Genomic DNA, 14731 nt, shown 5'->3' on the forward strand with positions numbered 1-14731 from the left:
GTAAAACTTATCGGAAGATTTAAATATTTTAGACGTGATGATGACTAACCAAATCAACTTCCATCAGTTCGCATAAGCGCGGCATGGTGGACGATTTTCGAATATTTTGCCTAGTAGCTTTACTTCTTTCCCCCACACTGCTCTGTAATACAACTTAAGAAGTGTTGCTAGTTACCACTATAATATGCGAATAACAATTCGTAGAAGGCATTAAATATAGTATCGGCACGTAGTTAGGGCACCTTAAACAAGCAAAAACCAGAATTTCGCAGAACCGCCGCGCAAATTGTGTCTAAATAGCAATGTCGGAGCTGTTAGGTAAGCGTGGCAGTAAATACTGCAACGGGAAACGGTCGCGTGCGTACACGCAGATCTGCGTACAGCGACAGGGCTTGTACAGAGTGTTGCTAAAAGATTTAAGAGTAACGACGAGATTCAATAGGTCTATAGAAAGGACATTGTCGAGATTTTCACACAAACACTTTTATCACTTCTATTTAAGAATAACGAGATTGAATAGGGCTATAGTAAGGACGTTGTCGAGAGTTTCTACTAGTTAGGTAAGCGTGGCGGCAAATATTGCAACGGGAAACGGTCGCGTGCGTACACGCAGATCTGCGTACAGCGACAGGGCTTGTACAGAGTGTTGCTAAAAGATTTAAGAGTAACAAGATTCAATAGGTCTATAGAAAGGACATTGTCGAGATTTTCATACAAACACTTTTATCACTTCTATTTAAGAATAACGAGATTGAATAGGGCTATAGTAAGGACGTTGTCGAGAGTTTGTACTAGTTAGGTAAGCGTGGCGGTAAATATTGCAACGGGAAACGGTCGCGTGCGTACACGCAGATCTGCGTACAGCGACAGGGCTTGTATAGGGTGTTGCTAAAAGATTTAAGAGTAACGAGATTCAATAGGTCTATAGAAAGGACATTGTCGAGATACAAACACTTTATCACTTCTATTTAAGAATAACGAGATTGAATAGGGCTATAGTAAGGACGTTGTCGAGAGTTTCTACTAGTTAGGTAAGCGTGGCGGTACATATTGCAACGGGAAACGGTCGCGTGCGTACACGCAGATCTGCGTATAGCGACAGGGCTTGTACAGAGTGTTGCTAAAAGATTTAAGAGTAACAAGATTCAATAGGTCTATAGAAAGGACATTGTCAAGATTTTCATACAAACACTTTTATCACTTCTATTTAAGAATAACGAGATTAAATAGGGCTATAGTAAGGACGTTGTCGAGAGTTTCTACTAGTTAGATAAGCGTGGCGGTAAATATTGCAACGGGAAACGGTCGCGTGCGTACACGCAGATCTGCGTACAGCGACAGGGCTTGTACAGGGTGTTGCTAAAAGATTTAAGAGTAACGAGATTTAGTAGGGCTATAGAAAGGACATTGTCGAGATACAAACACTTTATCACTTCTATTTAAGAATAACGAGATTGAATAGGGCTATTGTAAGGACGTTGTCGAGATTTTCTTATTAATTTTTTATCGCTTCTCTCTGGAGTAGATTGACGGATGATAGAGCCACAGAGCGACTTACTACCAATTGGTAATCACTGGTGAGGGACACTTTACCTCCAAATATTCGGCCTAATGCAGCTATTTAGTTGAACGTTTTGGTTTAAGAGCAATATTGCTTTTCCATTTAATATATAGGTATTATATATATTGTTGCAGTGACAGGTATCTATTTGTCTTTGTGTTTCGGCTTAAAATATATGGAAATTCCACTTTCATGGAATAGAGAAAATGGTTCTAATGAAAACGACTACAACCAAAATCCATCCAAATTGGATCAGTAGTTTTTGAGAAAATCGCGGACATACAAGTTTACATACATACTTACAATTTACATAAAATAAATAGTGGTCGATAACAGAACCTTCTTATTTGAAATGTTCCTTTAACTTTAGTGTTCACCCAGTGGTCGAAACTTGACCACAGTGACACATTTTCATTGATCAAATAGTCAAATGCAACCAAACAAACAACCAATGGACAAACTAAAGAGAAAAAGTATTTACCAATACATAGGTAATGAATTTATTATTAAAAGTTTTATTAGAACAAGATATCCGGCAAACTAAAATTGAAATGGCATCGAAAACGCAATAAATATCATGAAAGCATTAAACGCTTCCAAACTGTTTACGTTAATTGCTTGAAGAAGTAAACACATTCGTTTACGTAATAACATACAAACTGACGTGCTTCTTCTAAAACGTATAGATATAGAGATTCATAGGGAGCTTACGTGAAGTGGATCGAAGCAAAAATACGACATTAAAAGTAAGATAAGTAAAATCAAAAGTAAAAATAAATACATATGCATTCGTGAAGGAAAACATCGTGAGGAAACCTGCATACCAGAGAGATTTATAAAAAAAATCTCAAAGGTATGTGAAGTCTAGAAATACGCACTTGGCCAGTGCGGTGGACTGGCCTAATCCTTCTCATTATGAGAGGAGACCCGTGCGTGGGACAATAATGGGTGCATGATGTATGGTAATATGCGTGTATGTAAGTGTTTCATTATTGCAAATCTGTAATTAGTAAGATTAGTGAGCCCCCGTATGATTTAAAACACAAAAATAAGATATAACTGAATTTCTAACCATTTAGTTTTTACTTTATACAACCGGTCGACACGACACGATGCTCGTCTCGATATTAACACTCACACACACATTCTTACATAATAGACAGAGAAATAGTCCCATGGAGATGGCATAATCTTAAGTGACGATTTCTACTATTGAACTGCAAGTATTTTTAAGGGACTTCTGTCGAGAAAGATCTACTAAAGTGCATTTAACGCTTGTAATAAAATAATTATCACGTGTTTACGCAGTATGTGTTAACAAAATATTATTGTTTTCATATAGTTACTTAATTACTGAAGCGATATAACTTATTATACCGACAAGTTAAACTATTTAGCGAATGAAACAATAACCCTATTTTGCAATGAGAAGAAGTATTGGCGTAGATTAAAATTTATCCCGAGCGGAGCTAGTTTATTTTTATCGGATGCTAAAAAAGCAAATAAATGTTTGCTGAAATCTAAAACAAGCCGTAATAGTGTGTTTGAAAATGTTTGCTTCTTTTTGTCTTTTTGTGAATATGCTGTTCATCTGCTGATAAATGGCAATTGCCGCCCATGGTAAACAACTCCAGATATGATTAGAGTTAGGACTCCTGAGGAGTCCTGAGGAGTTGAGGGCTAAGTTTAACGCTGGGATAAGTCTTATTTGAAGTATTACTTCTTAAAGTTGTAACAGCATCTTCATTAAAGTCGGATGGTCAGAAAATTAAACGTAATGTAATGGTAATCCAAAAGTATAAACACTTCAATAGTCTTAATGTTCAGTCCGGCAATACCAGAATTGAGGAGTTTCAGGCCAACCTGTGAAGAGCTTTATTCAACCGCCTAATTGCTCTCAATAGGTGCCAAGTAAAACAATGCCAAGTAACACAAAAAAAAAAGATCATCGAATACACGACGAATTAAGCCTTCTACTTTGGGAAGTAATCAATATTATTGAATGAAATACCAGTGGTTTGACAATGCTAACCTCTTGTTACAGTTGCCAAGCTGGTATTCTACTTGCTCCCAACTGCTGTAATCTGGTTCGATATTTCACATCGGCATACAAAGTCGAAGTGAATCGTGTCCGGTACAGCGAGACGTAATGTGGCATGCATTGGCGAAGGAAAGGTATAGACTCCTAATCGGTTTCTGGTATTATTATGAGACCACAGTTATTACCAAAAATACATTTAAGAAAAGTTTGGTTTGGTTTGCAAATCAAATCTATCAAAATGCTCTGATGCCATAACTAGAAAAAAGGTATAAGATACGAGTACGTCTCAAATTTTGATCTGTTTTTGGCCATACCTACATATACGAGTATGATATTTGTATGTAGGTATGACCAATTTGTACAAAATTGTAGATAATTTGAATATAATTGTTATTTACGTACTTCTACAAAATTGGATTTAGCTTAATCACTAGAGTCCCAGATAATAAGCTAGTATTGTTTTATGTCCGAATACTAAATGTGTTAAATGATAATGTAGAAATTGCATTGTAGTCGCAATATGCGGTTACAGCCTTTTTAGGTATACGAATCGAATTACAATTATTTATACCTATTTATTATTAGTCTTATATTCATTTTATTGTGTCTATCAGGGTAGTGTTGACATCATAAGTTGATGCGTTGTAAGACCACGAACGGTTAACCATCACTCGACATCCAAAATATAAAATTACGTCCTTAGACTTTTACAATCCCAAATGTACTTTTAAAAAGAAATAGGTACGTCCCATTTTCGAACAACATTCAGTTGAAACTTTGGAGTCTAATTGATTACCTCATCTGCGTTGATATGTCTTGAGGGCAGGAACTAGCCCGAGTAACTTATAGACCACGACCCTATAATGTATGTGCCCGCAGTCCGCTCCGATAAACGATGTCGTCCGCGATTTATATGCTCTTGAACCTTCTCACGACTGAAAAACGGTATTCCACCTCCGATAGCAAGGAAATTGATCTTAAATCGGTCCGTTCCATACTTGTATCGCAATCCTTATTTAGCTGCATCTATTTAACCAGACTATTACTCATGAATTATTCTAACCCGTTATGGAATTGTCGCCTTGGGTACTTTGTAATTCACTAAACTCCACTCTATTAAAATAATTTTGATACTTTCTTCAGATACTAAGAATTCTTTAGAGTTGGTTGAGTTAAATAAACCAAGTAAACTTGAAGGTGGTAGAACCCTTTGTGGTTCGACTCCGGCGGTACCACCGACCGCTATTTCTACCTATTAACAGCAATGTTAAGCACTGCTGTGTTCTGGTTTGCAGGGTGTGGTAAGAGAGACATTTTTACGAGGCGTTCTAGCTTAGTCCTCAGAGGTAGTGGCGCATCTATGACAGCATACAGTCCACCTGATGGTAAGTGGCTACTGCCGCCCATGGACATCTGTAATCAACCCCAGATAGGATTAGATATTCCCACCTAAGGTCGGCCACAGATGCGCCGCTACCCCTGAGGACTAAGCTGTAACGCCTCGGAAAAGTCTGTCTCCCTTACCACACCCTTCAAACCGGAACACAGCATCGCCTAACACTGCTGTTATTAGGTAGAAATAGGTGTGGCGGTGATGCCGCCGGAGTCGAACCACAAAGGGTTCTACCACCTTCAAAATATAATTAAAAAGTTCAGTAAATTCTTTACATTTCGAATTATAAAATTAAGTAATCTCTACTCTTAATTAAATTTAATCTTATAAAGATACTACGCGGCTGGACCATCTTACTAATATTTTATCTGTATTTTGGGAGAATATTTTGTCTTTTCGAATCAAATGTGGTTTCTTGATTAAAGTACGATTACCATAAAAAAATACAATTTATGGTCACCTTTATACTTGCATTCACTTTTGGAAAATTGTTGGAAATCATTGTTTTGAAGTAGGTTTGAAGTAATTTCATTTCCTTTACACATTTTCTTTTCTTCAAACAAAACTGCGCACGAAAACAACGTAAAAAAAATGACGCAACATTCATAAAATTTTCACAAAATGACGCGTCCAAAACATTCTAACTCCCACTTGCGTAAAAGGTTTTGCATCTGTTGTATAATTGGGCGCGGGTTCGTCGACCTCGTAACGGTGTTTGTCAGGGCGGGCGGAGCGCATCGTGAGTGACCTTCAGTGACACTGGCAGAAATAGAATGGAACCCCCACATATTAATTCTGTTCATTTGATTCCACTTTTAAACTTTCAGAATATGAGTATCAATTTAGAATGAGATTCAAAATATTCTGACAGTGGCGCCATCGTTGGAACTACACTACAAGTAATTTTACGTATTATGTCCGTGTTCTGTATATTATATAAATTGTAACCAAAACTTATTAACTGGATTATTTTAGTAATGGTAAAATATAGCTTTTATGAATTTTGTGTGAGTTGTATATATTGTATATTGTTGTAGGTACTATAATTTGAAATACATTGTGTTTAAAGGTGGTAGAACCCTTTGCGGTGCGACTCCGGCGACACCACCGCCACACCTATTTCTACCTAATAACAGCAGTGTTAGGCGCTGCTGTGTTCCGGTTTGAAGGGTGTGGTAAGGGAGACAGACTTTTCTGAGGCGTTCCAGCTTAGTCCTGAGGAGTAGCGGCGCATCTGTGGCCGACCTCAGGTAATCCTATCTATCTGGGGTTGATTACAAACCACTAGTAGCCACTTACCATCAGCTGGACTGCATGCTCGTGTGCTACTCCTATATTATAAAAAAAAGAAAAAAAAACCTACGGTCTATTCAATTCAATATTTTTGTGTGCTGAATTTCAGAGATGTGATCATGCGATCCAGGTAAATATTAAATAATAAATACAAAATTGTATCTTATCGTGTTATCAGTACTTTAAACTTGTTCAGAATGTAGATATTAAGAATTTCATTGTAAAAATGAGTTTATCACTTGCTGACTCCGTCAAGTCATCCTTTCTCGGAAATATATAATTTCCAAAACTCATCATTAATTTATTACTTCATGTCATCATGAATGTATATCTAAATAATGGGTATATCTACTATATGTCGCAGGGTTTAGAGCAAGATCGTCCATGCGTGTCTAAATTCGGGTTAGTACACCTTACGCGCCTAGGAACAATAAAACTCTCTACATCTCCGCAAAAGGTAGGTATGTTAAATTTTCTCCAAATAATTGAATATCATTGGAAAAGATTCCAAGTCCTGAATATGATGGAACTGGACTTCTTTTTCTTTTTTTTATTTATACATAATACATTGTCTCCAACCTTGATCGAAAATCTTAAGCTATTAAGATATTGCTTTATTTTTCAGTCTCTGAAAATGCAATTCTGCTTTGCATCTTTAAACTCGTTCAGAAAAACGACATCGCACGTAAGCATCTACTTATAACTACAAATAATACTAACAGTTAACCTACCTAGCTACATTTACTTGCAATCTCGTCAAATGCGCGTCTACACCGGGAGTATCAGGAGTACCGGGAGTACAGGAGTGACGCGGCGCGTACCGTGACGGGCACGCAGCGTGACTACGTCGTCACGACACACTTACTTGCATCCTACACCGGCAGGAGTTGAAATTAGAAGTGCAGTAGTTTTGATGTTAGGTACGCGATACCGCCAAACAAACAAACGCTTGTTTTAACGGTAAAGGACTACGTGGGGAAACAAAATGAATCAAAAATCCTTATATTTTTCAGGAGAATAAAATCTACCAATCTGTATATTTTTACCACTATTGGTTATGGCGTTAACCTTTCTTATTCTAATAAATATAGTTCAAAAAACTAAAAAACACGCTTTTATGATAAAATCAACTAAAAAGCTTTTGGTATTCTATTTCATTCTTTCATACATGCAGGGTAAGATAAGGATGTATGTTGTTCTCTTTCTACTGAAAAACGGAGTTACTCACTGACAAACATACAAGTGAAGCTAATATAAAGCGTGTAAAAAGGATTTGTAACAAGAACATGACAATAAAGGGTTAATGTTTATTTCGTTGAAAGCACAACTAAACTTACATGGTTTATCCTAGAATCAGCTTTCTCATCATGGTAACATTAACATATTAAGTATTATGTTAATAACATGCATTACTGCCTAAGATCTAGTAGATACCACATACGTTCTCCACAAGAGATGATACAGGACAAAGTGGATGAAAAAAATTAAAAGCGTAAGACACCATCTTAAAGTTCAGTAGCGCAGAAAGTTTATAAATTCGTTTAGTAAATGGAATAATTCTACGAAGTTAAGTTAATAAATACTAGGTTATTGAAGCTGGGTTTTAATATATGAAAAAATATATGTGCTGCTGCGGTTTTAAAAGTGTGTAAGGACGTCCTATTTTTTGACGAGTTCCAGCTTAGTACTCAAGGGTCGCGGCTCATCTGTGGCCGACGTCAGTTGGAATCTTATCTTATCTGAGGTTGATTACAGATCTCCATTGGCGGCAGTCACATACCAGGCGTACTACATGAACATCTGCCACTTCTTTATTAGGTGTCTAAAAAAATAAACTAATTATCCAAAATAAAAGAAAATTTCTGCAGTTAACTTAACTATCTCTTATTACTTAGAATGCAGTGACAGGACGTAAGCCATGACTATAAATGGGTAATTAGGTTCTAGTTGCGCAGTAGGTGTCCTCTGTAACTACTGGTTCTACGAAACAAGAAACTTGATAACGCTTGAATACATTATACTAAAAAGCAGATATCGGATGCAACATCGGCCTGCTATTTTAGTTGCCGCTTCCTTGCTTGCAACCGGTTAATATGGAAACTAATTTCGATAAAAGTCTTTTACATAACTTAACTTTGATGCTCGAAGGCATCGGTAATCATAACACCTAGTTATGCTGTTATTACCAGATTGCTGTTTATAAGAGCTAATTTATAACAGCATAAAAGTTCTACCACCTCAATTAATAATAGAGCTAAAGTGTTTTAATTTAAGGGGTGGAAAAGTTTCACTTTTTCATATTAGTCCTCAGGAGAAGCATATGTCATTGCTAGATAGAACTAATTTTAACATAGGTACTTTTACCGCCTATTAATTTATTAATCTATCTATGTTAATATTATTAGTTTTGCCTATCAAAAATCGGCATTGGACGATTCCTGCTCACTAGAAATTGTTAGAATTCGATTTTTTTTTTTGGGAAAAAATGATAAATTGATGATTGTCAATGAAGGGCGTTAATTAATATTTAGATATATTAGAAGATATATTAGATATATAAGAAGGGAGTTAACTAATATTGTTGTTTCGAAATCAAAATACCACATTTTATAATTGGAATTCTTACAATTTTCTTGAACAATTAGCCTTTGATAAGACACTTTGAAACAACTAGTTAATTGTAATGATGATCTATAGGATATCCTTAGGATCCCGATCTAAAATGTCCTTTGAGGCGATAACCTTTAGAAAATGTTCGCATTCAATTAGCCCTATGCAAAACATTACTTCCCTGTGAGTAATTAGAATGGATGCAGTAATGTTGAGCATGTACGCGATTACTATCACATGTGTTTTCTCCGAGAATAACAAGGCGTTATCTCGTATGAAAATAACAAACTGAAATGTGATCTTGGTGTACCAGGTCGGGTCAGGTCAGGCCACGGATACCTAGAGCGTTGGAACTCGGAACTATGATAAGGATTATTACGATACATGACTTAACAAATCAAATCAAAATGCATTATTGAGTCGGCGTAAGGAAATAAATAGTAGGAAAGCTAGGAAGCTACTTTATCATATTTTAATATTTTAATTTCATTTGTGCTGGTAGTGAAGAAGGAAGTCTTAATAAGAACTTGTGTCCGTCCTGTGCTCGAAATTCACCCAAATTTTTCCAATTTTGAAATTCATTTAACATCAATTTTGAAGGTGGTTGAACCTTTTCCACAACGAACTTTTGTGGAACTACCACCGCCTCACCTGTTTCTGCCTAATAACAGCAGTGTTAAGCGCTTCTGTACTCTGGTTTAAAGGCCTGGGTAAAAGGCATTTCAAGTTAGTTTTCAAGATTAGCACCGCATCTGTGGGGACCTCACCTAGAACCCTAATCTTTCCTGATATATCTGCTTATTTATTCTTTCTTCTTTTCATCGACTGTCTTTAACGTGTATGTTACAAGTATATTTTTTATTTATAGAACACTTCACTCTTTTACTCTTGAAGCTATGTTTAAATACATTACAAACAGTAAATTTTCCAAGAATGCGCTGATTATTTCTATAACTGTGTCATTCACTATCATTCAATAAATAACATTCATTATTATAAGCATAAAAGAGTGCATGCAAAGAAATATAATTGATAAAAGCAGTAAATCAGCGGTAAATGTCCCATATAGATTATTGAATTGCATTATTGGTGTGCATTACAAAAACTGCACTTTACTTAAAACTGTTAAGATCTGACGAAAAACGAATTTTTATGTTTATTATTATAATTTAGAATAGAGAAATGAATTCATTATGATCTTTGATTAAATAATTTAGTGCATGATTTTTTGTGTGTCAAAATATCCGTACCCTTATATAAATAGCTTTAAGTTTAACTCTGAAAACCATTTTTTTATGTGTACTAGTGGTGCCCGCCGCTTCGCCCGCATTTTAAAGAAATAATATGATATACATAAAACGGAAATTTTGTACCTGCATTGGAATGACAGTGGTGCCATCTGTCGAAAATTGGTCTTACCAACTCCCAAACCCTGGTGGGCTCTTGCTCAACAACTTTGTTAAAGATCATCAATTGATCAAATGCATAGTATCCGATTCTATAACTACTTACGAATTAAAAATTAATTAAAAAACCTTTTCCCACGGACTAAATTGTGAATCTAAACCATTCTCAAGTCCCCTTGAACACACACAACAAATTTCATCAAAATCAGTCCAGTCGTTTAGGAGGAGTTCAGTGACATACACACGCACATAAGAAATATATATATATATATAAAGTAATAAAATAATATGTGATATTAATAAAATTCTATAATGGTTGTGTTAGTTATCGCATAATGGCTTACATTAAAAATTACACTCTACAGATATTTAGCGTTTCTCATAGACCGTATGATCGGCCCTTTATCAAACCCGGCGAGGATATCATACATACGTTAGTTAAGTAACAATTCTTGTTTAACTTTTGCAATATAATACAGTAGAACCCGCTTAATACGATCACGCTTAATACGATTTCTCGCATAATACGCCATTTTACGCCAGTCCCTGCATTTTGAGACATGTTTTCATACATTTCTTAACGCTTAATACGCTTCGTTATCCCGTTTAATACGCCTAATTCGTAACTGGCCGAACGAAAAATCCACTTTGTTTTAATCATATCTCGAGCTTGGATGACAGGCATTCGCTTCATCGGCTACTTAAAATCTTTGAATGAACACTTCCAGATTAAAACTAGACGCATAATTCAATCCATTGATAATTTGTCCCGCTCATCCGAAAGTTGTTTAACTAAATATTGCATATCAATCAAGCTTGTTTACTTACCTCTAAATGCGACAAACAAATTACAACCGATGGATCAGGAAATCATAATTAATTATTAATCATAAGGTAATTTATAAATGCATCATTTATTACATAAGTATTTTAAATGAGAACATAATGCATGATAGGTAGTACTAGTACGTTTAAATTTCCTTGTCCCGCTTAATACGCTTTCTCGCTTAAGACGCGTTTTTGGTTGGGTCCCTAAGAAATCATCTTAAACGGGTTTTACTGTATTTAGGTAGTTCACATTTTCTCGTCATATATGTCAACGTAAGTCGTAGGGCTCTTGAGCAAAAAACACGATCTGCTTGCAATCTTCTTGAAGAGTCTGTAACGACAATGAGTATGTACTAAAAACTTCTTTCTTAATCGAAAGAAAATCTCTTGCATACTTATATTATACAAAACGATACTTATATAAATAATAGTGGTAGTGGTGGTGTAAATAGTATGATATGACTTAAATGAGTAGTTCTACTATCAATCTTTGGACTTTATACTCTGTAATTAGTGTAGAATAGGTAATAAAAGTTATAAGTAGTATAGAATAGATAATAATCTATATAGTTGAGTAAATCCCTACGACCCTATGCACAAATACCACAAACACGCATACTACAAAAGCCTGCCTAAAGTTGATCACATAAGCGTCACTACACAAGCGTCAAAACAAAATGGCAATATGAAACGACTTTTAGATACTTACATTATACATTTTACAAACTCAAATAATAACGCAAAAATGCTGTAATAAACATAAAATATGCAGATATTCATTAAAAAAACAGATTTTCGATAGAGTAGGAGACCGGTTGCTTATCCAATAGACTATACTATTCTCAGAAAAACTAAAACGAAACAACGCTTCTTCAAAAAAAAAACAAATACGCACATAAGTTCGGAAAATCAGACATGCATATTATGCGATTCGAATCCGGGACTGGACACATAAGAGACCCATTGCTTAACCAGTCCTATTTGTAGAATTCCTTCAAAACACCTTCAAAACAGTTTAACAACAAATAAAACGATGTATAAATAAAACCATGCTGTTGAAAAATAATATAATCTTCAACCCTTAATAGTCTATACGTAATTTTTTTTTTTTTTATAATACAAGAGTAGCAGACGAGCATGCAGTCCACCTGATGGTAAGTGGCTACTGCCGCCCATGGACATCTGTAATCAACCCCAGATAGGATTAGATATTCCTACCTGAGGTCGGCCACAGATGCGCTGCTACCCCTGAGGACTAAGCTGGAATGCCTCGGAAAAGTCTTTCTCCCTTACCACACGCTTCAAACCGGAACACAGCAGCGCCTAACACTGCAGTTATTAGGTAGAAATAGGTGTGGCGGTGGTGCCGCCGGAGTCGAACCACAAAGGGTTCTACCACCTTCAAACGTATTATATGTGGTTATATAGTATTATTATGTAGTTTATAAACAATCGTAGCGCCCGCTACACGTGATTTAGATAAACAGCTACGTCTCAGATCAAATATTTATTTGTAGTAATAGTAATAAAATTTCCAATATTATACACGTGACGCTGAGCACACTTAGTTAATGTCAATATTTAGAAATAATATACATAGTCCACATTCCTACAAATAGTCGTATCCGTGATAAGTTATGCTTATTGCAACGGCTTTACATCTTACCTCTTTCAAATATTAACTAGATACTCTCTTTCTACACTAATATTATAAAGAGGAAAACTTTGTTTGTTTGCTTGGTTGTAATGAATAGGCTCAAAAACTACTTGACCGATTTTAAAAATTCTTTCACCATTCGAAAGCTACATTAGCTACACGAGTAACATAGGCTATATTTTATATGAAATATATTTAATAAATGGATTTTGAGGCGGTACAAAGTTTGCCGAGTCATCTTTATATGAATTAACGTGTATTTTCTCTTGTATTACATAAATTAAAAAAAAAAGTAAAATATATAGTTTTGTATTTAAAAAAGAATTTAAATATATAATAGCTCTGTAAGTTTATGGTAAAAGAAATATGCATGGAAACTTTTGTATAACTTAACAAGTTACTTATATCAATATTACTACAGATAATAAACATCCTTGATATAATATTTTTGAAACTTATAAATTTATATTTTACTAATAAAACCGTATAATTAAACGATGATAAACGTTTCACTTATAATTTTCTCTTAAAACTTAAATATAACATTTACCTAGTAAGTTAGTAGCTACATAGAATATGGAATATTCTCTCACCCGTAAATCCATAGCATGACAGTCACTTAACACGCACGTTCACAGTTAATAAACAATAGGCGTTATCGGTCCGCGGGTGATAACGAGAGTGCCACAGGATGGTCTCTGCTCGACTGTCGCCACTCTCCGCAAAGTCCAGCCGCAAAGAAAGTACACTCGCCCGCGCATACACGATCGCTTATCCATTGCCAAACAATTATATTTAAAGTAGATATTATTATTGTATGGTTTAATAGTGATATATAATTTGATCCAATACTGATGGTCTAAGCTATCTAAGATGGTCTAAGATATCTTTGGCACATTCCAATTGCAATTAATGATCTTTGTTTTATCTAATCATTGGTGTGAAAAAATATTGCTTCAATAGTCACGTAGGACATTTCTGAGAGTTTTGCAAAATGTTTGCAAACGGTGTATGAACTCTACCAACCGCAGTTGGCTTGCATGGTGGATTTATTTCTTCTCCAAGTCTTATTCTGTGACGAAGTCCATGCCCAGAAGTGGATTTGCGACTTAATTATGATGCTAACAACTAATTAAAACTAACACTAGTTAGGACTAGTATGGACCTACTTAGCGTAACTTATATAATGTCTTATTTACTTTAATGCAGTATATATCCGGCACTACGAGTGTATCCGTATACAAGTACCTACTCTATGTTTAATAATAAATCACGGTATAAATATACACATATCTATGAAAGATTAAGATCTTGTGATGGGATATGTTACAGATTAACCTAGATCGGTTTGTAAGTCTAGTAATCCCCCAGTGGTCAAATTCGACCAGGAAAAATAATATTGCCCGTTTTCAAAATTTTCATCGATAATACTAAAATTCCAATAGTTACCAAATACAAAAAAATGAAAAACAAAGAGAAAAAGTGACAGAACTCTTTTGCCTTTGTGTATTTATTTATAAATGGTAAATCGTTATAATATACATATTACCTACTTAAAATTGTGATAAAATTACCAGAGAATTCGGGACTGATGCTTGCTTAACTTATCTATAAAAGCACCCATATACATTTCATAACTTATTTTACACACATTCGAATGATATAATTACAGAATGTAACGGAAGTTGAGTTGAAAGCAGTATTTGCAGTTACGACCGTAACTAACTACGGACACCTTTCCTCGTTGTATGAATTTATATGTAGGACCAGGGCCGGATTTAGAGGTCTACAGGCCTTGGGGCAACAATGGAGTGGAGGCCCCCTGGCTCCAAATTATTTTCCGAATAAAATGAACATTTTTTCAGTTGAGTTCTTCAATAAATATTTTATTTTCAAACGCAGGTAGATTCTTCTAGTATTTATGTTTGTACAAAGTACTGTA

At 35.3% G+C, this 14731-nt stretch overlaps 1 protein-coding gene across 2 annotated transcripts in view; it reads right to left on the reverse strand.

Annotated features, from left to right (window-relative positions):
• The window catches only part of Gbs-76A (Glycogen binding subunit 76A), a 75209-nt gene that overhangs the window by 41930 nt on the left and 18548 nt on the right, over window positions 1-14731 (reverse strand). The window contains exon 1 of one of the 2 annotated variants that reach the window (XM_073091649.1): window positions 13383-13528. The exons of the other annotated variant lie outside the window; for it this stretch is intronic. Coding sequence (XP_072947750.1) covers window positions 13383-13394 — 12 coding nt within the window. The 5' untranslated portion in view covers window positions 13395-13528. Of the gene's footprint in view, window positions 1-13382; window positions 13529-14731 lie in introns of those variants that run through there. 2 annotated transcript variants of the gene reach the window in all.

The sequence above is a fragment of the Epargyreus clarus genome, unplaced genomic scaffold (genome assembly GCF_041222505.1).
Source record: "Epargyreus clarus isolate Ecla_fem2 unplaced genomic scaffold, WU_Ecla_fem_2.2 ptg000034l, whole genome shotgun sequence".
Taxonomy (NCBI): Eukaryota; Metazoa; Arthropoda; class Insecta; order Lepidoptera; family Hesperiidae; genus Epargyreus; species Epargyreus clarus.